We start from the raw sequence: 25,076 nt of genomic DNA, 5'->3' as shown, positions 1-25,076 counted from the left end.
TCTGTTATCTGCTGTCAGGGATTATGCTAGATTTTATCTCATGCTTGATAACTAAATAGAGAAATCTTTTTTAAATTTTTAAAATATTTTTGGCTGCGTTGGGTGTTAGTTGTGGCATGCGGGGTCTTTGTTTGCGGCGTGTGGGCTTCTCTCTAGTTGTGGCGTGCGAGTTTTCTCTCACTAGTTGTGGCGTGCGGGGTCCAGAGCGCATGGGCTCTGTAGTTTACGGCACATGGGCTCTCTCGTTGAGGCGCAAGAGCTCAGTAGTTGTGGGGCGCGAGCTTAGTTGCCCCACGGCATGTGGGACCTTAGTTCCCTGACCAGGGATCGAACTTGCGTCCCCTGCCTTGGAAGGCGGATTCTTTACCACTGGACCACCAGGGAAGTCCCTAAATAGGGTAATCTTTTAAAGTTATCTACTCCAACGGAGGATACACCAGTTCTTTGGCCATTTCTGTTGCCTGTCTGGGGACCAGCCTCTGCGTGGTTATGCCAACTGTTCATTCACTCACTCATTCGACAAAATTTACTGAGCTCCACTGTGGGTCTTGTCCTTGGAGAGTGCACAGTCTAACAGGAAGACACAATTATAGAAGGAGGGCCCAGGTACATCAGGAGGGGTGAGGACAGGGGATTGTGTGTGTTCAAGTGAGGGACACCTGAACTGATGTGGGGAGATGATCTGGAAGCTGCTCAGAGGAGGTGAGATCTGAGCTGAATCCTGCAGCAGGATAACGGGTGTGCTTAGACCCGTAGACAAGGACAGGAGGGTACTCTGGTCAGAAAGGCAGGATGGCAGAGGCATGGGAGGAGTATAACTGCTGAGTGCAGGTGAGCGTGGCAGTACAGTGTGGGAGTTGGGAGGAAGTAAGGTTGACAAAGTTGGCAGGCCTTTTCGGGAAGTGGGGGAGTGGCCATGAGATTTAGGTTTGCGGAATATCATTACGGAGAATGGGCAGGGAGACAGGCTGGGGTTGCAGCTCTCCACGTTTTTGCCAGATTCGGTCCACTCTTGGAGAAGAGGCCAGACAGGCCCAGTTCCCCTGCAGCTGGGGAAGCCAGTTCACCAAGCTCTCCCTCCGAGCTCCGCAGGCTGAGTGACCCGGTGCTGTTCAGGTTCACATCCCAGAAGGTATTTGTAAGTTCAAAACAGAGTTCAACCTTGGCTCTGCCTCCACAGGGAGGAGGGAGGCCCTGGGTTTAGAAGAAGCACAAAACCGCTTCCGTAAAGGAGGGGAACGCCACAAGAGATTCATTGTAAAAGCTGCCTCGCAGATGCAGACCTCATGCCGGCATTACGGTCTTGTAAAACCTGGCGCCGCCGGCCCCTTTCTTCTTGTTGTTCTTTCCTTTTAGTCCAAGGCTCCTTCCAGCTCTGAGCCCAGAAAGATTGCGCCAACCCCAAGCGCTGCAAAACAGAACTCTTCTGCCCTCTGGCGGCAGACGAAGGAAGAAATTTTGCTGGGAAAAGGCATCTGTTTTCCTCTTCCTGGTATTAGAGTTGGTGGGTGCGTGTCTGTCTCCCCAGCGTCCCAGCCAGGCAGTCGCTCAAGCTTCCCTGGAGAGGGTCTGGCCCAGATCGGATTCTCAGCCGCCAGCAGGGGACATTCCAGCCAGAAGGTGGCAGCAGGCCTCTGGCAAGAGGTGCCCCCGCCCGCCTCTGCTGACCACAGCTACGCCACACTTCTTGGCATGGGGTCCTCTGTCTCATCTCGAAGGACCTTCTGTGCATGTGTGTTTGGGGCTGGGAAGGGTAGACGTGAGTCAGACATGGGCCCTGCCTGTGGGGAATGAGAACACAGAGAGGGAGCTTACCCAGCTCTGAAGCAGAATCACACGAACTCTCTGCGATGTGGGAAGCAGCGTGGTGTAGGGGAAAGCGGGAGGGCAGCAGGATTCAGACAGACCTGGGCTCTGACCCTGTGGCCACCTCTCACCAGCTGGGTGACCTTGGCCTGTTGTGTGGTGTAAAATGTTTAAATGATTACAATTGTAATAGCTAACATTTATGTGGTGCTTCCTTTGGCCAAGCACTGTTCTAGGTGCTTTATGTATGTTTTATATTTATATATATTAACTCATTTAATCCTCCACAGCCCTTGAAGTAGATATAATCATATCCCCATTTTAGAGATGAGGAAATGAAGGCACGAAGAAGCTAAAATTCTTTCTCCAGGTAATGCAGCTAGTGGGTGGCAGAGCTGGATTGGAAACTAGACAGGGCAGTGGCTTGCCTTTGTGATGGTGTGTATGCAGGGCCAGCACAGTGCCTGGCAGCAGAAGAAGGCCTTTGATTATAAGCAGCTATTACAACTTCAATAGTTAATGATTCAATAGTTAATAACTAAATGATTACATGAGCTGTCTCCTCATCACTGCCCCATGTTGAGTGTCACTAATTGTCCATCTTCCTGGCAGATTTGGACATGTGAGCGTGGCACACCTCCTTTTGGATCACGGGGCTGATGTCAATGCCCAGAACCGGCTGGGGGCCAGTGTGCTCACCGTGGCCTCTCGGGGTGGCCACCTGGGCGTGGTGAAGCTGCTCCTGGAAGCCGGTGCCTTTGTGGACCATCACAAACCCTCAGGCGAGCAGGCGGGGGACGGCAGGGACGAGCTCCTGGACGTCACGGCCCTGATGGCCGCAATCCAGCACGGACATGAGGCTGTGGTACGTCTGCTGATGGAGTGGGGTGCAGACCCCAACCACGCGGCCCGCACTGTGGGCTGGAGCCCGCTGATGCTGTCAGCACTCCTCGGGAGGCTTGGCACGGCCCAGCAGCTGGTGGAGAAGGGGGCCAACCCGGACCACCTCAGCGTGCTGGAGAAGACCGCCTTCGAGGTCGCACTTGACCGCAAGTACAGGGACCTTGCAGACTACCTGGACCCGCTGACCACTGTCAGACCCAAGACAGGTCAGGCTGCGCCACCGCTAAACTACCCCCTCGTCCCGCCGTGGCCTCACATAGGACCCCAGATTGTGTTTAAATGGCAAACGCCGAGGGGTGTCCAAACAGAAGGGCATGTGGAAATCGCAGCCTGCGGGGTAGTGGGACTTAAGATGTGCCGTGGGGGAGAATCAGGCAGGGGTGCCTGCCACGTGCAGGTTCCTGGCCCACCCTCCCTCCAGAGAGTGATTTGGTAGCTCTCAGAAGAGCCTGGAAACCTGCACAGCAAGGCCCCTCCTTCCTAACCAGATGATTCTGGTGCAGGAGGTTCTGAGATCCTTCTAGAATGGGTCAGCAAACTTCTGTAAAGGACCAGATAATAAATATAGTATTTTAGGCTTTGTGGGCCACACAATCTCTGTCGTAACCACTCAGTTCTGCTAGAATGAAAGCAGCCTACGTGATATGTCAAGGAGTGGGTGGGGCTGTGACCAGGAAAACCATCATTCTAAAAACAGGCACAGGGGTAGTTTTGGCAACCCCTGCTCTAGAACAGTGTGCCTAACCTCAGTTGCCAATGACCAGTGCCCAGAGACTAAGTCACATAAAATTTAGCCTCCTTTTCTGTTGTGTTTTTTCAACACCTATTAGTGTATCCTGTTTCTTTTTTCTTTTTGCCATCTTTCTGGCACTTAAAGAGATGTCTAAACTTGCCATCTTTCTGGCACTTAAAGAGATGTCTAAACAATCCTTAGCAAATCTGCTACAGGACATATGTTTCAAAACCCCTAGTTCATCATGTGCAGTAGAATTGTGTAATGCAGAGTCACACAGCCTCAATACCCTCTGTCTGTGATGCTCTGATTTCAGTGGCAGGCCTGAGACGACCTGGGCTGTAAGGCTGGGCTGCAGCATGTGAGCACGTAGGACTGAAAGGTAAAAATTGGAAGAAAAGGTCATCAGACAGACAGGCTAAAAAGACTTGAAAGTGTTGAAAGGTTTGAACCATGCAAAGAATACGCAGTAGTCCTGTCAATCACTTTGTAAATCAACTACATTTCAATTAAAAAAAAATTCAAATGGTCAATTAAAAAAAAGTTCCATCAATTAAAAGATGCTGCACATTTGGGAAATGCTTATTAGAAATACACTGTCGGGTCAAAATACTCTGAAATAAACATGTTGAAAAACCCCGTAACAACAGAGGGATGGCGAAAATGAAGAGAACGCCAAACAGAAAGGAAAAAGAAGTAAAGTTTAGGAAAACCTATCTGGAGCCAGGAGACCTCTTTACTTTGTGCAGATCCAGAGAGGAATAGAGGCTGGTCAAAGGTCACATACCGGTTAGAAGCTGAGTGACACTCAGAAGGCGAGGGAATCCATGGGAAGAGCACGGGGATGTGACTCCGCCCAGTTGGAGCACTTGTAGGGCCGCTGGGAGCTGGGCATGCTTGTAACTCTCTCTGAGCCTTCCTTTGCCTCTTGTGTAAAATGGGGTTAATGACAACTACCAGGTGGTCATGAGCAGAAAATAAGCCGGCCTCTGGGGTGTGAGCCCTTGGGCTAGAATGTAATAGCAGTTCAGTGTTAGGTCCTGGGGAAGAGTTGCAGTTGGAAGGTAGGGCTCCAGCCTCACACAGGGTATTTTCCTTGACGCAAAGCTGCTGCCCTCCTTTAAAGGCTTTGGTTCCATTTGTCTCTGTAGCCAAGATTGGGACGGGAACTGCCTTCTCATGTCCCTGCTCTGCCAATAGGCAGACTCTTACCTCACCCCCACCCCGGGAAGATTGGCTTCAGCCATGTTGCAGGTGAGGGAGATCAGGCAACTCGCTCAAGGCCTCCACCCTAGAAGTCAACAGTCTGTAAGTTGCACCCTGCCTGTAGCCACTGAGCTGTGCCTCTCGTACTGCTTATTCTCCTCCTTCCTCAGATTTCCCCCAGCCGGCGTTCTGGGGTCTTAGCTCCCCACGTGCCTCCTTAGGGACTGCCCTGGCACCCTGGGAAGGCGATGCCCTCATCTCCTCAAGGTGCGGCGGGGCAGACACAGTGGTGGGTGTGCCCAAGGTCACCCTCTACCAGGATCCACCCAGCCTTGCCTGTGCTGGCCAAGGGACCTTGGACCAGCTGCCTGCGTTCTCTAAGCTTCTGTTTCGTCATCCATAAGTGGGTGACGGGAGTACCCCCTGCCTCACAGGACTGCTGTAACAATCAAGTGAGGTCATCCCAGCCCAGAGGGAGCACGTGAGAGATGCTGGCGGCTGCCTCACCCCTGTTACCGTAGTCATTCTATTTGATGGGACCGGGTCATGGTTACGAGCAGACTTCCCATCGAGCAGACCAGGGTTTGAGGCTCAGCTCTCCCACTTTGTGGCTGGGCGACCTTGTTGTATTCATTGTCCCTCCAGGACTCCAGTGTCCTCTTTCATAAAACAGCCATAATAAATGCACTTACCTTGTGAGGTCCTATGAGCTGTGGTAAGATAATGCCTGTAAAATACATACCCCAGTGCCTGGCACATAAAGAGCAGTGAGTGGAAGCTACCAAAATGGATTTTTATTGACCATTCATTCATTCCGTTACTCTGCAAGTATTTGAGTGCCTACTATGTACCAGGCACTGTTCTAGGCACCAGCAAACAAATCAGACCTAATCCCTGCGCTTGAGGACGCTGGCCTCTGTAGGCGAGACAGCCAAGAAACAGGAAATAAGCATATTAAATAAAATAAGTTACATAGTACGGTAGATGGAAGTACCATGGTGGGGAAGAAAACAAACAGGGGCGAGGTGGAGGGTGTGGGAGCAGTGGAGTTGGGGCGATACAGGCCACCGTTTGAAATAGGGCCGTTGGGTGGCCCCCTTGAGGTGAGAGTTCAGCCTACTTGCAGGAGCTGAGGAAGTGTTCCATGCGGCCTCTCAGGGAAGAGCCTTCGGGTAGGACAACAGCAAGGGCAAAGGCTGTGTTACTAATAATGACAGATTATTAAGTGAATAACATTAGGTCCCAGCTTTTTTTGTGAAATGCCAGAAATCCACCCCACATCGGGGCCTTGGAGATCCCCAGCTCTCTCCCTTGCATTAGCTGCAGGACAGGATATCTTTGAGGCTGTAACTGTCCTTGTGACACCCTCCCCACCCCCACTGTGGTTGTTCCTTGGGCTATGGAAGGGTCCCTGGAGTTGCTCTGATACTGATGCAAAAACTGGAGCCTGGAGTGAGGAAAGGACCAGCCCAGGGTCACTGGGCATCAGGCACAGCTGCCCCAGCTTCCTGGGGTAAGACTAGACTGTCAGTGATTCATTTGCACCAGAAGGTTGCTTAGCAACCAGCACTAGGGCCAGGTGACACACTCTTTTCTGTCAAAGGGTCTTGGCATGAGAAGGCCCTGGCCCACAGCAAATTAGACTCTTAAACACTTAAAGGAACGAGACATATTTTTTGAAACCAAAACACAGTATCATTTCTTAATAGTATTTCAAAGGCAAAATTAGACACTTGGTTCCATGGCCCTGTGTATACTTCCTTGTAAGAGCCCTGGAGTTAACTAGTACCTTTTCTGGGGTGGATGCTGGTCACTAGGAAAGATAACAAAAATTGCTCTTTTTTTTATAATAGAGCCTAAGAATTTCTGAAGCATTTTACCATCTATATTATCCACCCCTGCAACAACCACATGGTCCCCATGTTAGTGTGTTGTCCCCATATTAATGATGAGGAGACAGATCTCTCTGGAAACATGCATTCAGATTCGGGTACTCTGACTCCAGACTCTGTGCTCCTTGTGCCACGCTGCACCTTCCTCCCAGCTGCCGGAGGGGGCTGATCTGGACCAGGGATTTGGCCCAGAGTCACAGGTTTCCTCCTGCAGCTGCTCCATCCCCCCCGGAGTTAGTCAAAGGAAGTCCTACATTTGCACACCAGCGAAGAGCCTGGTCATGAGGATGGATGCTTTCTGACGGGAAGAAGCAGGGTACCCGCTAGCTCCAGCTTCGAGGAAGATGACAGAGAGCAGATGAGGGAGGGGCTAGCCCTGGGTGGGCGCAGCAAGGCCCAGCACGAAGACATCAGTTGGGCAGTCGCCTGCTGGGCGCTGCATCTGCAAGTCTGGGGTAGGGGTGACTTTCAGAATCATTCAGATGGCTGCTTATTTGGGAAGGAAAGCAAATATTAGCATTGGCTCTTCTGGTGGCCACGACCATGACCTCCTCTGGGATTAGCTGCTCAGTGTCTCAGGGGTCCTCTGCTCTGGAATTACCTCATGGTTGTACATTTAGTTTTTAGACTAAAAGAATCATTGTTTCTTTTTAAAATCTTCATAGGAATACAGATTTTTCCAAGACTGTACTTTTCCATTCTATCTGAGAAAGGCCATCCCAAAGTTTGGAGTGCCTAAAAATGACTGCTTTATGAGTTGTGGGATCGGGAAATGGTCTGCTCATTCATGTTTTCTGGGCCAGATGACCTCCCACGGTCTGTGTCTGAAGCATTTTCAGACACTCTGACAATAGCCCTTCCAGAAGGTCTGCTGGAGTCATCTCAGGTCTCTGATTAGACTGCTTTTGAGAAGCAGATCATTTTTAAAGCTAGGCTGGGTCGTTACACCCTTGTGACTTTTCTGTTGTTTCAAACCTTTCCGTGGTTAACTTGTAAAATCTTTGTTTACCCAGATGAGGAGAAAAGGCGACCTGATATTTTCCATGCATTGAAAATGGGTAAGCGCTTGAGAAAATCTTTTTGGATATTTAAGAATACAGTGCTATTTTTTTCCAACCGAATTAATATTTATAGTCCTTTCCAAGGCCACCCAGAGTATTTGAGAAAGAAACAGGCATTTTGTTGTTTCCTGACTCTAGTTTCACCCAGGGAGGTTCAGACCCTGGAGTCTGGTAGTCATGCTGTTTTACACACAGGTTCCAGACTGCTCTCTCAGGCCCCCTCTGCCTCTCCGGCTAAACCCTGTGGCTATGTCCTGGCTTTTACTTACCTCTAAAATGCCTGGCTGCCCGCCTACCCGCTCCACTCTCTTTGTAATGAAGGGCTGTTTAGCCTAATATTGCCTCTCCTGAAATAGACACCCCACCTCCAGGAAGCTCGCCCTTACCCTCACCTCTCAGGGAGACCTGAGCTCTCCTTCTGCGTGCGCATTGCCCTTCATCACCATTCTTTTAAGATGTCGGTGACATTTTCTGTCTTTTGGGAAAGCCGTTCGTGTGCTTGCCTCCATCCCTCCTAGACGGAAGGATTTGAGAGTGCGGGCTACCTCTGACTTATCTTTGTAGCCCCTGCGATGCCCAGTAGCCCAGTGCAGAGGCTGGCTTAGCACATCTGTTACATGAAACCACTGGGTAGATGATCCTGCGGTGCCAGGCCCACGGATCACCAGGGCTTCTGCTTCTGCTTCTGTTTGCAGGAAACTTCCAGCTGGTCAAAGAGATTGCCGATGAAGACCCCAACCACGTGAACCTGGTTAATGGGGATGGGGCGACCCCACTGATGCTGGCAGCTGTCATGGGGCAGCTGCCTCTGGTGCAGCTACTGGTTGAGAGGCATGCTGACGTGGACAAGCAGGACGGCGTGCATGGCTGGACGGCCCTCATGCAGGCCACCTACCACGGGTCAGTGCCAGCTCCACTCCCTCGGTGGGGAGGCTAAGATGTCCCGGGCTGAAAGAGGGTTCCTGATGGGTTTCTGGTACCGAGATGCTACAGATAAGCCCCCCCCCCCAATTATGACGATGTTGAGGCACTCAAAAAAGACTAAAAGCTATGCAGGCTCAGTCTATCCTGCATTCCTACCCTTTGTGTCCAGATTTCCTGTTGGCTTGGCACACAATTTCACCTGTGGTCATGAGAAACCATGCAGAAGGAAGGTTTTATACTGAAAGATAAGTTTCAGTTGAGCAAACAGATTAGTTCTTTTGGAGTTTCACATTGGTGTATATAGCAGCCTCCCTGTTGCCCCTGTTGGGAATGAACGTCGGCCATTTGTACCACTGGCTTCTCGTCTGATGGTGAGGCTTGTCCTAGCCCTCGTTTTGCATAGGCGTCAGCGTCGACTGGTGCTTCTGAATCCCTTCTCATCCAGTCATCCCTCTGCCCTCCTGGATGCCTCCTCCTTGGGGTGGGCTTGACCAAGAGGCAGGGATCTGCATACAGCCTTATACCTGCTCAGTGATCTGATTCCAAATTAGGGGCTCCACCCTTGTCCTGCTTCAGGTGATCAGAGCAGTCTCCTGCATCCTTTTGAAGTGGTTTCTTTCCTCATTTGATAGGCCTCAGACTTCCACATCAAACACCCTGGCCTGCGGGAGGCTTCATGTTTCAGCTGCAGGAGTCCTGATTTGGGGCTGGAGGGGCAGGGCCTGCATGTGGTCCTGGGGGCCAGTGGTTTTGGGGCAGAGCCCTTGGTTTTTGGTTTGTGGAAGGAACACTCAGGCTTTGATTTCTGTCATGGCTGGCCACAGTGTAGGGAACAAGGGCTGGGAGACACAGCTTTCCAAGCCCTTTTACAGGTGCAGAGATGCTGCTGTAGTTAAAGCCACCACTCATGTTACCCAGAAGCAAGGCCATGATTTCTCTTTCAGTGGGTCTCACTCTGGCTTTTTCTTTCTTCCACAGGAACAAGGAGATTGTCAAATATCTGCTAAACCAAGGGGCCGATGTCACTCTTCGTGCAAAAAACGGGTACACGGCCTTTGACCTAGTGATGCTGCTGAGTGATCCTGGTGGGTTGTTTCTGGAAAAGAGTTTTAAGCCTGCCGGGTTCTCTGGCTGGGAATTGAGATAATCACCTGTGATTAAGCACTTGCTTATTCAAGGGGGAAGCCACTCTCAGACTCCCAGAGCTCCCCACACAGCCTCAGGCAAGTCTTCACTCCTCCCAAGGAGGGTGGAGCTGGGACCAGGTAGTCCCTGAGGCCTCTCTCGGCTCCAGCCTTCTGGGAGTCTCCAGGAGGGAAGCCCTTGGCAGACTGCACAAATCCTAGATTGGTATTTGTGCTCCCAGCCAGAAACTGATTGACTCCGGAGGAAACAGGCCCCTCTCACGAGCAGAATCAGAGTAAGCAGTGACCCCCGTGGCTTAATTGTGTAGGTGGAGGCTGCAGGTCAAGGGTCCTGTGCTGGAGGTGTCGCCATTACTAAGCCCCCAGCTGGCACCTCAGACCCTCCCCCACTTTGACAGGCCTTCCTCTGGGACCTGGGGCTTCCAATTAGCCAGCTCAGGGGGCAGGGTCTGTCTTACCTATTGTCTCTCTTGTGACCCCCGAGTTTCAGCCCAGAGCAGGAGAAGCTGGGAGGCCTTCCTGGCCCGCAGGCTCTGAGCCCTGAGCTGGATTCTAAGCAGCTGGCGGTGGAGGGGAGGACTTTTGCCTCCTCAGTGTCTGGTGGAGGGACTCCTGCGGCCTCCCTTAGCTGTGGAGGTGGCAGCCCCTTCCTTACCGCCAGCATCACCTCCCCCGCCACCCTCCCCTCCTGCGGGCCCCACATATCACACATACGTGCTGGTCCTGTTGTATCCTTGGAGAGTAGCGAGAGAAGCAGAGCTGCTTGTAGAGGGGAGGAGCCCAGAGTCTGGGAAGACCTGAGCCCTGCTAGAGAGATAGGGCCCTCCACCTAAGTGCAGCGATCTCACTCCTCACGTGGCTAGGGTTCACATCATTCAGGATCAGTCTCCCGGGGACCCCGGCCTCCTCCCACACACGCTTTCCTCTGACAGACTCGTCTCTTTCCCTGTGTCTCTTCCCGCTCCCCCCCTTCTCCCCCACTCCCTTTCCCAATAAAACAATCTACCCCAATGGATTTTTTTTTTTTCCTAGTGGGTTTTCAAATGAAGTTTTTGCCTGAAATTTTCAAAGAAACACATGCTTATTATTGAACACTTGGAGAGAAAAAAAGGAAACAGTCATCAAGAGAAAAGCATATTAATAGTTGGTAGTATTTTCTTCTCAGTCCTGTTTGTTGTTTTTTCAATAGCCTAGTTGAGTTAATAATAACTAATACTACTTAACCTTTCTTAAGCACTTACTGTATGTTAGGAATTACCTCAAATCCTCCAGATACCCATATGTGGTGGTACTAATGTCACCTCTTAATCTACCTGCAGTTACATGGCCAGGGAGGAACAGAGGCAGAATTCAAACCTCAGTCATCTGGCTGTAGAGCCTGTACTTTTTTTTTTTAAACAACAGCTGTTTTATTTTACTTATTATTTGTTTTTAATATATTTATTTATTTATTTATTTTTGGCTGCGTTGGGTCTTCGTTGCTGTGTGCGGGCTTTCTCTAGTTGCAAGTGGTCTTCGTTGCGGTGCACGGGCTTCTCATTGCGGTGGCTTCTCTTGTTGCGCAGCATGGGCTCTAGGCACGTGGACTTCAGTAGTTGTGGTGCACGGGCTTAGTTGCTCCGCAACATATGGGGTCTTCCCGGACCAGGGCTCGAACCCGTGTCCCCTGCATTGGCAGGCGGATTCTTAACTACCGCGTCACCACGGAAGTCCCGAGCCTGTACTTTTTTAAACCCACCACCCCTCTGCCTTCCTGGTAGGACAGGACTTCTGGCTTTTATTTCTGGTTAAGTGGGTTAAGCCCTGCTCACCTGTTTGCCACCTTTTGAAGAGCCAGTGGAGGGGCAGGGACGCCTTGATCCTGGAGTAACACAGGCTCTGGAGCTGTGGGGCTGAGTTCTCAGGCTGATGGGGGTCATCTTGGGCCCCCACCCCATGGCCCGACAGACATATTTGCAGGTAATATGCTGCCTTTTGTGTCCATAGACACGGAACTTGTTCGACTGCTGGCATCTGTCTGCATGCAGGTGAATAAAGACAAAGGCCGGCCCAGCCACTCACCACCCCCGCCCCACTCGAAGGTCCGACAGCCCTGGAGTGTCCCAGTGCTGCCTGATGACAAAGGCGGACTTAAGGTTTGACTTCTCTTGTCTTAAATGGCGTCAGAGAGCCAGGCCAGGATGGGTGAAGCGGGGAGATGCTTGCCGCTTCCTTGTTAACCAGGGCTGGTGTAGGCTGGGGTGGGGGGCCCAGTAGGGGCAGGAAGTAAGCTGGAGGTGAGCAATAGGGAACGGTGGGGACCAGGGAAAACTGGGGTGATCGTAACCACTTAGTGGCCTTAGTCGCTGCTTTGCAAGTATGTGGGTCCATGTTGCCACATGTTCCCATCTTTTTCAGGAGAAGCTAGAAACCCAGATTTTGATGCAGAGACACAATTTGTAAATGTAGGGAATTTAAACATTTTTTTTGCATGATGTAGTACTGAGCTGGCCAACCTTGAACACCTCTTCTTCCAGGCCATCTGTCTGTGGCCTGTGCTTTAGTGTGGAAAGTATTTGCTGATTGCACCATTCTAGGATCTCCCTGTGGTCCACAGACCCCCGTCAGCTTCTTCCGGAAACCTCAAAACCAAGCTCCAGTTGCCTATTTCTAAGCTGCAAGCTGAATGTTTCTCTTTGAATTTCTTATCCTCCGAGCCCTGCTCTGCTTGTTGGAAATCAAAATTATTTTTTCCCTTGTCCTGGCTGGGGTTCTAGCACCTTCTCAGATCTGCAGACTTAGCATTCTTCTCATGTTCGTCGCTCACTCAGGCCCCTGGATTCTTCCTCACAGTGTTGTTTGCATAGATCTCTTCATTCCTGCCTCACTGCCATCTCTGTAGGCCAGGCTCTCACAGCTTCCCTTTGGCGCTGTGCCAGTAACCCCTGAGCTATCGTGGGATTATGTAGACACCCTAGGGGTGGCACCTGTCCTCTCTTTAGGTGGGAAGGCATCAGCTACAGGAGCAGATGGTCCGGGCGTTGGTGTGGACACCCTGACACCTCTCACATTGTTACTGGAATAGGGGGAAGGAGGTTATGCAGTAATAGATGTTAAGGTGTTTGGTATTGCCTCTGTGTCCACCTGTCTGTCCCTGTTTGACTGTAAGACATTGAGCAAATTGATATCCCTGGGTCTGTGTTTCTCTATCTGTGCAATAAGGAGATTGATTGGAGGAGGGTTAGCAAATAGGGTTCACTGCCAACTCCAGCCTATTGGAAAGGCCCCCTAAGGGCTGGGTCAGGAAGGATTTAGAGAGAACCATGGCTTTTGGGAAAGGGTGCTATGGTTGATTGGTAATGCCCGCAGTGGGCCCAGGAGAGGGGAAGGGAAGCACGTGTGGAGTGTGGTCACTGTCCCTGGGCTAGGTGTTCTTGGGGCATGACCTCTGCTCTGCACTTCCTTGGCAGTCCTGGTGGAACCGAATGTCCAATCGGTTCCGGAAGCTCAAACTGATGCAGACACTGCCCCGTGGGCTGTCCAGCAACCAGCCATTGCCTTTCTGCGATGAGCCAGAGCCAGCACTGGACTCCACAATGAGGGCGCCCCCCCCAGACAAGACGAGCCGCTCTGGGCTCCCCGACGTGACCCCCACGACCAAAGACAATGGTAAGAAGAAGTTGCATGTGTGGTAGAATTTCCAGAATGGTCAAACCCTGAATCTTTTTGCCCTCACCCTCTTCCCTTTGTCCCACCTCCTAGGCTGATGCCAGAGGTGAGATGCTGTTGGAATGTGACACTGGGGCAGAGTGGCTGGTCTGGCAAAGAAGGGACATAATTGCTGTCAGTGTGGTAGAATGGGGAAGCTGGTGGCACGAGTCCCAGGCTCCTGTCCCACATGCCCTGTTGAGACCACTGGCCAGTCACTGCCTCTCTCTTGCCTTCGATCAGCGATTTTCCCACCTGCCGAATGTGATTGGTCTTGCACTGACAGTGTTTTGGAATAGAGTGAATTACTAGGGTTGGGCTGGGGGTAGTGAGCTCCCCACCACTGGAGGTATTCAACAGATTGGATGACTTTGCCAGGGCACTGAGGGAGATTCCCACACTGATTGGGACGTCAATTAGATCAGATCCCTTCTAACAGTCAGACTTCCCACACCCAGACTAGATCCTTTGGCACCACTGTTTGAGACAGACTATTGAGCTGGAGGTACCACTGTCTGACCCAGCATGACAGTGGTTTACGGAAAAGCTGAAAACACACTCTAAGATACCTTTTAAGTGCTTTCCTTCTATTCAGATATAGAATACCAATTATTATTAAGTATTTAATCACTCAGGAGAGTTGGTTTTCCAGGATGAAGGCTGACCTGGTCACTTGTCATGCCATGAACTCTTTGTGGGGTGGGGGTGGGGTCATTTCAGGAAACTTCTATTTGTTTCTCAGGTCCTGGGAGCACAAGAGGAGAAAAGGAAGATGTGTTATTGACAACCATGGTGAGTGTGGGGCTTTTCTAAAAGCATTTCAGGTCTCTACCAATCGTTAGGGGATTGATTTCTAAGAAGGGATGTAGGCGTTTGTCTTTCTCTGTGGTGGTTACAGATGGGGTCGATATCAAAATGTGTAACAGTGGGTATATCTCTGGCACCGAGAAATCAGGACAGATGCCAGCCCTGAATTGCAGGTAAGGCTGTGCTTGTGCTTAGCAGCCGGAGGTAATCCCCAATCATGTTCTGAAGGAGGCAGTACTGAGGACAGGGGCCTTGTAGGCATAGGAATTGATGGGTGACATTGAACTCACCCTTTTGGTTACGGAAAGCCAAGGAGAGAGAAGTCAAAGAGGAGGGTATGTTTCCAGCCTGAGAGAGGCCTCAGTTTCCTCATCTATAAATTAGAGATGTATCAGGATTAGGTTCAGCTATGAGTAACAGAAAATCCCCAAATAACTGGCATAAATATATGACAGCATCACATTTCTGTCAAGTAAGTGAAGTTCAAGACTAGTTTATTGTTCCATAGAGTTTGGGACCTAGGTTCCTTTTACCTGTTGGTCTACCAGCCATGGCTACTACTACCAAGGTCACCTTTTGGTCCAAGATGCCTGCCAGAGCTCTCTCCATTACTACCTCACTCCAGCTGACAGGAAAGTTGAGGGAAGAAGAGGTGACCATAGGCACATGCCAGGTGTCTTTAAAGAAGTTTCCTGGGCTTCCCTGGTGGCGCAGTGGTTGAGGGTCCGCCTGCCGATGCAGGGGACATGGGTTTGTGACCCGATCCGGGAGGATCCCGCGTGCCGCAGAGCGGCTGGGCCCGTGAGTCATGGCCGCTGAGCCTGCGCGTCCGGAGCCTGTGCTCCGCAACGGGGGGGGGGGGGGGCCACGACAGTGAGAGGCCCACGTACTGCAAAAAATTAAAGAAGTTTCCTGGAAACTCACACATCACTTTTGCTTACATAAATGGGCCAGAATTTAGTCACATGGCCCATTCACACTGCACAGGAGGCTGGGAAATGAAGTCTTTGTTCCGAGTGGTCGTGTGCCCATCTAAGTATCAGGTGTGTCTGCTGAGGAAGATATCGAGGATGGACATTAGGTGATAGCTAGCCTTCTCTAACTTAGGGGATGATCTCTCATGGTTGTGGTTTTTCAATGAGATCATCCCCAGGAAGTTCTTAGCATAGTGGCTGGCCCAGAATGAGCTCTCATTTATCTACTGTGTGACGTTGGACATGTTACCTCACTTCTGTGGGCTTCATTTCTCTTCTCTGAAGTGAGAGTCTCCTGGTTGGAGTTGGGCTCAAGTCCCTTTAGCTCTGAGGCCTTAATCTGGAGGCTGGCCAGGAGAGGGCAGTATTGGAGAGAAGAAGGGAGCAGAGGAGCCTCCAAAAGACTAAGCTGCCCCAGGACCTGCGGAGCCCTGACCAGGATCTGCCCGCTCTGCCCTGCTGTGTAATAGGCATAAATTGGTGTCTGCACACTGACTGTGGGACTTGTACCACCCAACATTTGATAATGTTATTAAATAGCAAGAATTACTTTCAGTATGAAGACAAATGCTGTTACTGAAATTTTGGAAGATGCAGTAAAGTATAAAGAAAAATAAAATTGCCCTTGATCATACATCCAGATATAATCATGATTGACATTTTGTGGCATATATCTTTTGAGTATTTTCCCTAATCATTTTTTCACATCTGTGACTATGATATCGTGTTATATATAATAAACAAATACTTAACACAGCACTAAGTGTACCAGCCAAATGCTTATTAAGTATTTGCAGCACTTTACATATATTCACTCACTTAATATCCCCAACAACCATGCCAGGTCAGGCACTGTTATCCTCCCCATATTGTGCTGAACCTGGTGTATTAACAGTTTGTCATGACCATCTTTTCTGTGTCAGGAACACTCTTTGGTCCCATCACACCCAATGGCTGCAGGATGAACATTCCATCATGGGACTGTGCCCTCATCTCTTTATCTAAGACTGACCTGGACCTTGGGGTTCCTAGTTTTTCATTGTTCTAACAGCTCTGATGAATACCCTTAGGCAGATGAGGTTGTCGAGGTCCAGAGGGGACACCCCTTATTCACGGACTCTCAGAAAAGCAGGATAGAGCCAGGGTGGGAACCCAGGATGCCCACCCTCCCATCTTGTTGCTCTCCTGTCCCACCTCCTCATGCCCTCTAGAGGGCACGAGTGTGCCTGCCTGCCCCGTGGCAGATGGAGGATGGCCACGGTGCTCTGCTGAGTGGGCGTTTGCAGCCATCCTTGCGGAGATGCCCACCTGCCTGGCTCCCGAGGCAGGTTTAGCTGTGGTATGCCCTTCCCTGCAAAGCACCATCTGGCACCAAGTTCACTGTCTTTTCTTAATTAAAGTTAGCTTGGACTGTGTGAAAGCTTTTCCTTGACAATCCGCCAGTCATCATTGTGTGGATTTTATACTGACCCCAAATCACATTTTCAAAACTTAAATTGCAGTTAAAAATGTCAGCAGTGGGAGGTGTGGCTGGAGTAGGAAGGAAGTGGTGGGATGGGGGATGGGAGGGTTGGCTGGGTTCACAGATAGCCAGCCTGGGCCTTCCAGTACCCTCATTCCCTCCTCCCGAAACCCTCAGCTCTGGTCACACCAGTGTCCTTGCAATTCTGTGCACTGGTCTTGCTCCTCTTGCCTCCAGGCCTTTCCACATTCTCTTCCCTCGGTCTGCAGTGCCCTTTCCCCAAACCTCTCTGTTGTCCTTTGGGCTCAGATCAAGTGCCCCCCAACCCACAAGATGCCCTCTCTACCTGCAGGGAGAGGTGGCCCCTCCCCTGTGCTGCCCCATCACAGCACACGTGTCACCTCTTGGCTACCCCACGACTCTCCATACTCCCCGCCCCTGTTGTGTGTTTCTGCTGTGGACAGATGAACCTGGGAGTTGGAGCAGAGCAGCTATGGGAATCGCTTGGTTGCTGGGAAGAGAGCTGAGGACATCATGTGGGTTTCTGGCTTGGGTGGAGGGGTAGGTAGTGCTGCCGTTCTCTGAGAAGCAGGGGAAACCTGGAGCCTTCCTCGCAGAGCCGGGAGCCCTCTTGGTGCTTGCCTAACCCACAGCCTGTCTTTTTCAGCTTCGGAATGGAGCCCCCTTCACCAGACTCCCAAGCGACAAGCTGAAGGCAGTCATCCCCCCTTTCTTACCCCCTTCCAGCTTTGAGCTGTGGAGCTCGGATCGGTCCCGGACATGTCACAACGGGAAGGCAGACCCCATGAAGACTGTGCGGCCCCAAAGAGCCAGCAGGGGGCAACCTGTGGGCGGCGGGAGCACAGACACCGTAAGTTGTCCAGCTGACATGCTTTACATGTCACCACTCACTGACATTGCAGGCAGAAGGGACCTGAGACCCACTAATCCAGGGGGGCTGAAGCTTTTTATTTTCTTTTAAATGAGTGATATTCTTTTGTCTAATGAAACCCTACCAAAGAACTTAATATGTAAGCAGATTAAAATGTTAGAGTGAATGGAGTGAAAATGGGAGTCCCTCTCCCTGGAACACAGGTTGAAGACCTGATCTAATCCACCCTTCCCTTTAGTAGATGAGGAAACAGCCCAGAGAAGGGAAGTCAGTTGCTGAAGGTCACCCAGCCAAGTTGGGGCGGGGATGCTGGGACCAGAAATCAGGTTCTTGGCCTCTAATTTAGTTCCATACTACATTGCGCAGGTCCAGGACAAAGCTCAATGCTGGGAGGCAACTATGTGTGCTACTAGTGTTTTCTTGCAACCAGAAAGTGTGACTTGTCTCCTTTTGACCGCAGTGGTTTCTGACTTGGTGGCCCTCAGTGTGTCTCTGTGATATACTGAGGTAGTCCATCCCGTTGTGGGAGCTGATCTCCATATGTGTAGACTGTAAATAATGTAGGTACAGTAAATGGGCAAACCGAGGACAGGGATTTAGGACCTGACCCTGCCGCTTTGTGTCGACTGATTGGAGAACCTCAGGGCCCCCGTCTCTGTCTGACCCCCATTGCTTGCTGCTGCCTCCCTGGACTGTCGTAATACCAAATCACTAGTTGGAGACCAAGGGCCTGGTGGCTGGAGGTACTCAAAAATGGACAGAGCGGGTTTACATTAGTCCACCACATGGGAGCAGGTGGGTGACCTGTAGGAAACGATGTCACAGGTGCTCAGCCTGAGTTAATGGTCAGTCAAGTTGTCAGCAGATAGATGTGAACTGCCATCCCTTGGGGGACTCCTAGCAGGATGAGCACCGGTGGGCAAGGACATGCCAGTGGATGCAAGCACCGGCTGGGATGGGCCAGCTGAACTCCAGGTCCTTCACCACTGTGGTCTGTGCATCGGAAGGAATGAACAGCAAACCCTAACTGTGATATCCACCTTGTTCTTGCAGACTCCCGTCAGGCCAGTTAAATTTCCATCTCTCTCCAGAAGCCCAGCCTCTCCTGCCAATTCTGGAAACTTCAACCACTCACCTCATTCTTCTGGTGGCTCCAGTGGGGTAGGAGGCATGAGCAGGCACGGTGGGGAGCTACACAACCGCTCAGGTGGGTACCCAGGCAGGCCACTCCGTGGAGGTGGGAAGATCCCTTGGGGTTGAGGGTGTGAACTGGGGACAGTCCTAGAGACCACTGCATACAACCTGTCTTTCTCGTTGATGTGCCTAAAGGATTTTTCAGTGAATTCACAATTCATAGTTTCTTCTATGCATTTTCTTAGGGCAGGGGAGGGGAAGAAATAGTCTATAATGCTTTATTTTCTTGGAAAATTTTACAAGAAACTAAGAGAAATACATGGTGTTTTTGCGGTATTTAAAATCCTTGAAGATTAAACCTTAGATATCTTCTCATCCTGACCCTTCAATGAACAGATGAGGAAACGGAAGCTCAGAGTGGGTGACAGATTTGCCCAGAGACACACAGCAGATTTGCCCAGAGACAATTAAGACTCAAAGCAAATTGCCCCACAGTTATTTGGGGCTTATTGGCATACTTTCTTTTTCTTTAATTTTAATTTTTTTCACATCATTACATTTGTTTACCATATTCTTTCAGCAAATATTGTTGACCACTTATTAGATGCAAGGCAATGTCTAGGCGATAGAGCATTTAGCAATAAAAATTTCAAAGTCAGTTCTGTAAGAAGTTGTATTCTGGTATAAACAGATAATTTTTTAAAAATCTGATGATAGTAAATACTATAAAAAACCAAACAAAACACCAGAGTATGGGAATAGGTAATGAGGCTGGTTACAGGATATTTTCTGGTCCTCCCCGAGGGGATCCAGGATTAACCAAAGCCAGCTTTGCAGGAAGGCACCCTGCTTTATGCCATTACATAAGGAATGCATGCTTCTTATGGAAAAGCTTGAAAACCAGATAAAGAAAAGAAAAGTATAATCTCACCCACTAGGGATCATTGTTAACATTTTGGTGTATATCTTCGCAAAGTACTTTAATGCATATTTTTGAAAGCATAAAATAATTTATTAAGCACTTAGTGTGTGCCAGGCACAGTGCCCTTTAAATAGATTATCTCCTTCAGTCCTCCAACAACCTGTGAGGTGTCCTGTCCACTTTACAGAGGAGGGAACTGGGGCTCAGGGGAGTTAAATAACTCGCCCAGGACCACACAGCTGCGAAGTAGCAGAGCCAGGACCTGCACGCAAGCAGGCTGACTTCCCAGTGTAGTCTGCTCTGTAGCCTTTTTCCTCTTTGTACCCATTACCATGTTGTAAACACCTCTTTATGCCAGTACACGTGTAGCTACAGCATCTTTTAAATAACCAGACAGCCTTCCACTCATATGAGGTGTCAGTTTTAATTCACCAGTTCCCTCTTGTTGAATGGTGTTCAACCATTCAGGCTGTTCTCGATTTTTGCTCTTGGAGATCCCACTCTAAGTAATGGCTCCATAGCTCTGCGCTTGCCTGCTTGCTTAGCGATTTGCTTAATGTAAGTGCCTTTGAATCAGGGTGGCGGGGGCAGTGGGTGTGCCTGTCTTTGAATCTTTACACTTTGCCCTCCAGACCTAGTAAGTGCTTTATAAATGTCAGATATCAGTGTTCTCCCTCCAGTGCCCTCCCGCGCTCTGGATATTATCACTTTCCCCTTTTCCTTCCTAATAATTCAAGGTTGCTGGTAGGTTTGGGGAAACAGGGAGAGGGAACTTGGCAGTCAGGATTCAGTCAGGGAAGCTAACCCCTTGAGTATTATGGAGTCAGAAAGTTATTGACTCAACTGTGGGAGTAGCTGGGGGCGTAGAGATCCAGAAGCGGAGGCTGGATGATGGCAGAGGAGCCCTGGCGTGGCAGCATGTGGAGCTGCTGGCAGGCGCTGCAGCGGGGCTGCTGGGGGAACCCAGGGCAGGGCGTGCTGTCTGTGCCCGCTGGCGGCTGACTGAACTGGCCGTGGCTCGGGGGAAAGTGAGGACAAACTGGAGCCTTGATGGCCGTCCACCTGCCAGTTGTCATGCACAGTCCTCCTGTGGTTAGCCCTGACCCAGAGCCAGGGGCGGGGGTCTGGGAAACGGGGTTCTGGCTCAGCCAGGTCGGCACCTGATGTCCACCGCCCGCACTGCAGTGCTCTGGACCCAGGCAGTCATTCCTATTCCTGTTTCCTCAGGTGGAAGCATAGACAGTGTTCTGTCCCAGATCGCTGCCCAGAGGAAAAAAGCAGCCGGATTATCTGAGCAGAAGCCCAGCCATCGGTCAAGTCCTGTTGGGCCAGCGCCTGGCTCCAGCCCGTCTGAGCTCCTGGTCTCCTCTGCAGGCGGCAGTGTTCCTGGTGGCAAGGTGCTTGTTCTGTTTCCGTCTGCTCCTCTGACGCTCACAGGTCCTGTTCTAGCATGGTCCACGCCTGGGGAGCACAGGCGGTGCCACCGTCGTGGGATAGGACTAAACCTCCCATCTGGCCGCACCTGGGCTTTCTGAGAAGGGTGGCTGCTGAGATCATACCCTGTGCCCTTGGTCTCCTGCACACGTGTGTTCACCTCTCGCCCGATCTCCAGGATACCTGCAGGTGGGAGGGGTGCTGAGGTGCGGTGCGATGCCGGGGTGAGCACTAAGTTCTCCAGCCCTATACTGGTCATCCAGCCTCACACGGCACGTGTTTTTGTTCACTGATTTAGAGCAAAAGGGTTCAGAGTGTGGGTTCAGGAGCAACTGCCTGGGTTCTAATCACAGCCTCACACTTCAGCATTTAGAATGGGGCTGGTACCTGGTATGCCTGTATAAGTGTCAGCCCTTACTGTTGACAGTCGTAGCAGTAGTATTTGTACTCCTTTCTTATGCATCCACTGTCCACATCTTTGGAGCATCTGCTCTGTGCCTGGCACTTCCAGCAGTGAGGATCCAGCAGTGAACCAGGGCTTTGGTGACCGTTCTCAGGGTGTCACTGCAGACACAGCCATCTCACACTGGTGTGGTAGGGTCTGCTGTGGAGAGGGGAGGATGCTGTGGGGCACGGCTGGGTTTCTGCCGAGGCTTGAGGGCGTCAGTGACATCTAGACAGGGCTCTGAAGGATGAAGTGCCAGATGAAAGGGGCAAGGGTGGGGCGAGGGGGAGACTGTCCCAGGGTGAGGGGACGGCATGTGCAGAGCGCCGGAGATGAGAGTGTGGTGTAGGAAAGGAACTAAAGGGAGGTTGGTGGGCAGGACAGAGCCAGGGCCTCACCTCCCTGCTCTGGCACCTTTCTTCCATTAGTGCAGCCCCAGAGCAGTCACCACGTTGGTAGCAAACTGTGGGATTTGCAATGCGTGGAAAACCCCACATGCCTCTGGGAGGGGAGGTCTTCCAGTGTCTTCAGAATCTTCCCCCTCCACCTCCTGAGTCCCTCCTCCGGGGCTGATTAATGGAGTGAGCCCCCAGAGTGTGGGTACCTAGTCATGAGCATGAACTGGCTCCTTTACCAGATGGCTCTCCAGGTGCCCCTGCAGTGGGGCAGTATAGCCCATTTCCTCCTCTGAGAGGACCCCAAGTCCAGGCACAACCGCACTCTTCATCTTATTTTCTAGATGTCTTAAGCTTTTTCCCTGAGAAAAGGTAGATCGTCTGAAGGCCTCACTCTTGGACCTTTGCCCAGAAGTGCCTCCAGAGATTGATGTCTTAATGGATGTATGAGAAATAGTCTTTATTGTCTGCCCAACCACTGTTGGTTATACAACTCTTTTTGTTATTCAAAGTCCCTTACACAGTTGGACCTGTATAATTAGTTTCTTTACAATATAACTCCAGAAAAAATTTCTCTCTATACATTAGCATATTTTCTATTATGTTCAAAATTACTTGTGTAATAGGATTTATGTAATTAAGTTCCTTTTAGAATTCAGCTCTACGGAAAAAATGTCTCTACTGATACTTCGATACATTTTATTTCTTCAGATACTTCGATACATTTTATTTCATCAGATAGTAAGAATTCTATAATTAGCATATTTCACTTTTTGCCTTTGCTGCTAGGAGACTCAGCTACTCATTAAGGTAAATCTGCTACTCTAGAATTTTGATATAGTTTTCCTCTTCTCTGTTGTCTAAAATTTTCTGTTTCTATTTTGATGGTCTTATTAGATGTATTATATATTGTTAGCTTCCTTTAATTGGTGTTGGAAATAGGTAGGCATCTAAGTTATAAATTAAATTAACTATTACCTCACTTGGATGCACCTATCATTTAATCTATATACAAGTGTGTTCTGATGAAAGGAAATTGTGTCTAAAGATGCATTCAGGAAACAGAAGACTGGGGAAACGATGCAGTTTAATGATCACCTGATAGTCTTAACATAAGAATATACTGTAATCCTGGGGAGCTATTTAAAAAATTCAGATTACTGGGTTCCACACAACATAACTGAATGAAACTCTTAGGGTAGGGTTGGGGAATCTGTTTTTCTCCCCAGAGAGTGTTGCAGCCAGCCCAGTCCAAGTTCTTAGAAACCACTGCCCTAAACCAAAGGACACAGGAGTGGGCTTTCTGTCAAAGGCTCCAGCAGCAAAATGGAGACATGAAGTGCTTTTCAAAGACTGCGTTAGGAAGAATTAGCAAGTAGTATTCAAAATATGAGCCTCCTAAATCTGGGTTTTGTACTTTGCTTAAAACAAGCACCACTGCGATGGCGGGATATTTGTAAGGCATGGCTTCTCACATGAAGTGTGCCTTAGGAGACACAGAATTGGGGGGAATGGGATCAGAGTACGCTTCAACACTTCGCAGATCTCAGGAAGCCCAAAGGCCCACTGGGAATATCAGCTTTCTGTTCCCACCCGAAAGCACAGTGGTTTAAAACAGAAGGCATTTCTTTTGCTTGCAAGTCTGTGGCTGGGCAGTTTAGTCTTGACTTAGTTAGGCAGTTCTTCTGGTCTGAGGGGATCACTTAGATGTTTGGCTTTTGGCTGGGGTGACCAAAAAAACAGGGCCATGTATGCCCACAGCAACCTTGGGTATGTTCTAATGGCACTAGTCAAAGGCATAAGTTGAAAACCAATCAAGTAACTAAGTCATCACACCCTCTGTGCAGGAGACCACACAGAGTTACATAGCAAAGGGTATTGATCCAGGGAGGGGTGGAGATGATGCCATTACATGATCAATCTGCCACACTGCGCATGAGAGGAATGGTTCAAATATTTCAGAGCATCCCAAATTTTATATTTATCTGCTCCCTCCCGAATAATGCTGCACACAAGGCCTAGAGTATTGTGTTTCTTTGCTCTTGGCTGGGATAGATCTGTTTCTTAGGGATATACCAATTACCTTCTGCTTAACCAGAAGCTTTATTATGGAATGTCGGTCTTTATAGAAAAAGCAGAGGAAGAATTCCTTAATAATATAGGCAGCTTATTGACAAAGTCTTTTAAAACGTAAGAAAGGGACTTCTTTTTCCACTCTGGGTTGTAGGTAGCTCGAAGGAGCATTAAAGGCCTAGCAGAAGGAAAGGTGTACCCATTTCCAGGCAGGAAAATATTTGTCCTGGTCTCTACTATTCTAAATGAGATGTCCAATTTTTAGCATAAATTATAAGATGTACAAAAAGGCAAGAAACACCACACTCCCAAGAAGTAAGGCAGTCATCAGAATCTGATGTAGATGTGAAACAGGTGTTGGAATTATGTGACAGGAAATTTAAAAGAACTACAATTAATATGTTAAAGGCTCTAGTGGAAAATCTGAACAGCATGCAAGATCCTATGAGTAACAATTTCAGCAGAGAAATGGAAACTATAAGAAAGAATCAAATGGCAATGCTAGAAATAGAAAACCTGTAACAGAGATTAGAAATGCCTCTGATGGGCTCCTCAGTAGACCTGACACAGCCAAGGAAAGAATCAGTGAACCTGAAGATAGGGCAATAGAAATTACCCAAACTGAAACACAAAGTAAAAAAGAAGGTAAAGCAAAAGAAAAAAAGCAGAGCACCCAAGAGCTGTGAGATAATATCAAATACTCTCACATACAAGTAATTGGAACCCCTGAAGAAAGAGAGAATGGTGGTGCAGAGGAATATATACGTATTTTTTAATGACCAAGAATTTCTCCCCAAATTAATGACAGATGCCAAACCATAGGTCCAGGAAGTTAAAAGAACACTAAATAGGATAAATACCCAAAAAAGAACACTTTGTCAGAGTAATTCACCATATGAACAGACTAAAGAATAAAATGCAGAAAAAGCACTTGGCAAAATTCAAACTCCATTCACGATCACAACTTTTGGCAAATTAAGAATTGAAAAGAAATTCCTGGACCTCATGTAAGATACCTGTACTTAGCATCATACTTAATGGTGAAAGACTGAGTGCTTTCCGCCTAAGATCAGGAATAAGGATGTTGTCTCTCAACTTTGTACCAAAAACTATAGCTAGTGTAATAAGGTAAGAAACAAATAAAAGGTACACAGATTGTAAAGGAAGAAAGAAAACTATCT

General features: G+C 49.4%; 1 protein-coding gene across 2 annotated transcripts in view; it reads left to right on the top strand.

The window, feature by feature from the left end:
- The window catches only part of ANKS6 (ankyrin repeat and sterile alpha motif domain containing 6), a 54,797-nt gene that overhangs the window by 5,397 nt on the left and 24,324 nt on the right, over positions 1-25,076 (top strand). For both annotated transcript variants that reach the window (XM_033858337.2, XM_033858336.2), the window contains exons 2-11: positions 2,419-2,915; positions 7,554-7,598; positions 8,297-8,501; positions 9,504-9,610; positions 11,657-11,805; positions 13,120-13,318; positions 14,100-14,149; positions 17,268-17,471; positions 18,546-18,699; positions 20,776-20,945. In XM_033858337.2, coding sequence (XP_033714228.1) covers positions 2,419-2,915; positions 7,554-7,598; positions 8,297-8,501; positions 9,504-9,610; positions 11,657-11,805; positions 13,120-13,318; positions 14,100-14,149; positions 17,268-17,471; positions 18,546-18,699; positions 20,776-20,945 — 1,780 coding nt within the window. The remainder of the gene's footprint in view (positions 1-2,418; positions 2,916-7,553; positions 7,599-8,296; positions 8,502-9,503; positions 9,611-11,656; positions 11,806-13,119; positions 13,319-14,099; positions 14,150-17,267; positions 17,472-18,545; positions 18,700-20,775; positions 20,946-25,076) is intronic.

Source organism: Tursiops truncatus, chromosome 6 (assembly GCF_011762595.2).
Source record: "Tursiops truncatus isolate mTurTru1 chromosome 6, mTurTru1.mat.Y, whole genome shotgun sequence".
Lineage (NCBI taxonomy): Eukaryota > Metazoa > Chordata > Mammalia > Artiodactyla > Delphinidae > Tursiops > Tursiops truncatus.
The sequence above is the reverse complement of the archived record's forward strand: the minus strand, read 5'-3'. Positions and strand labels throughout refer to the sequence as shown.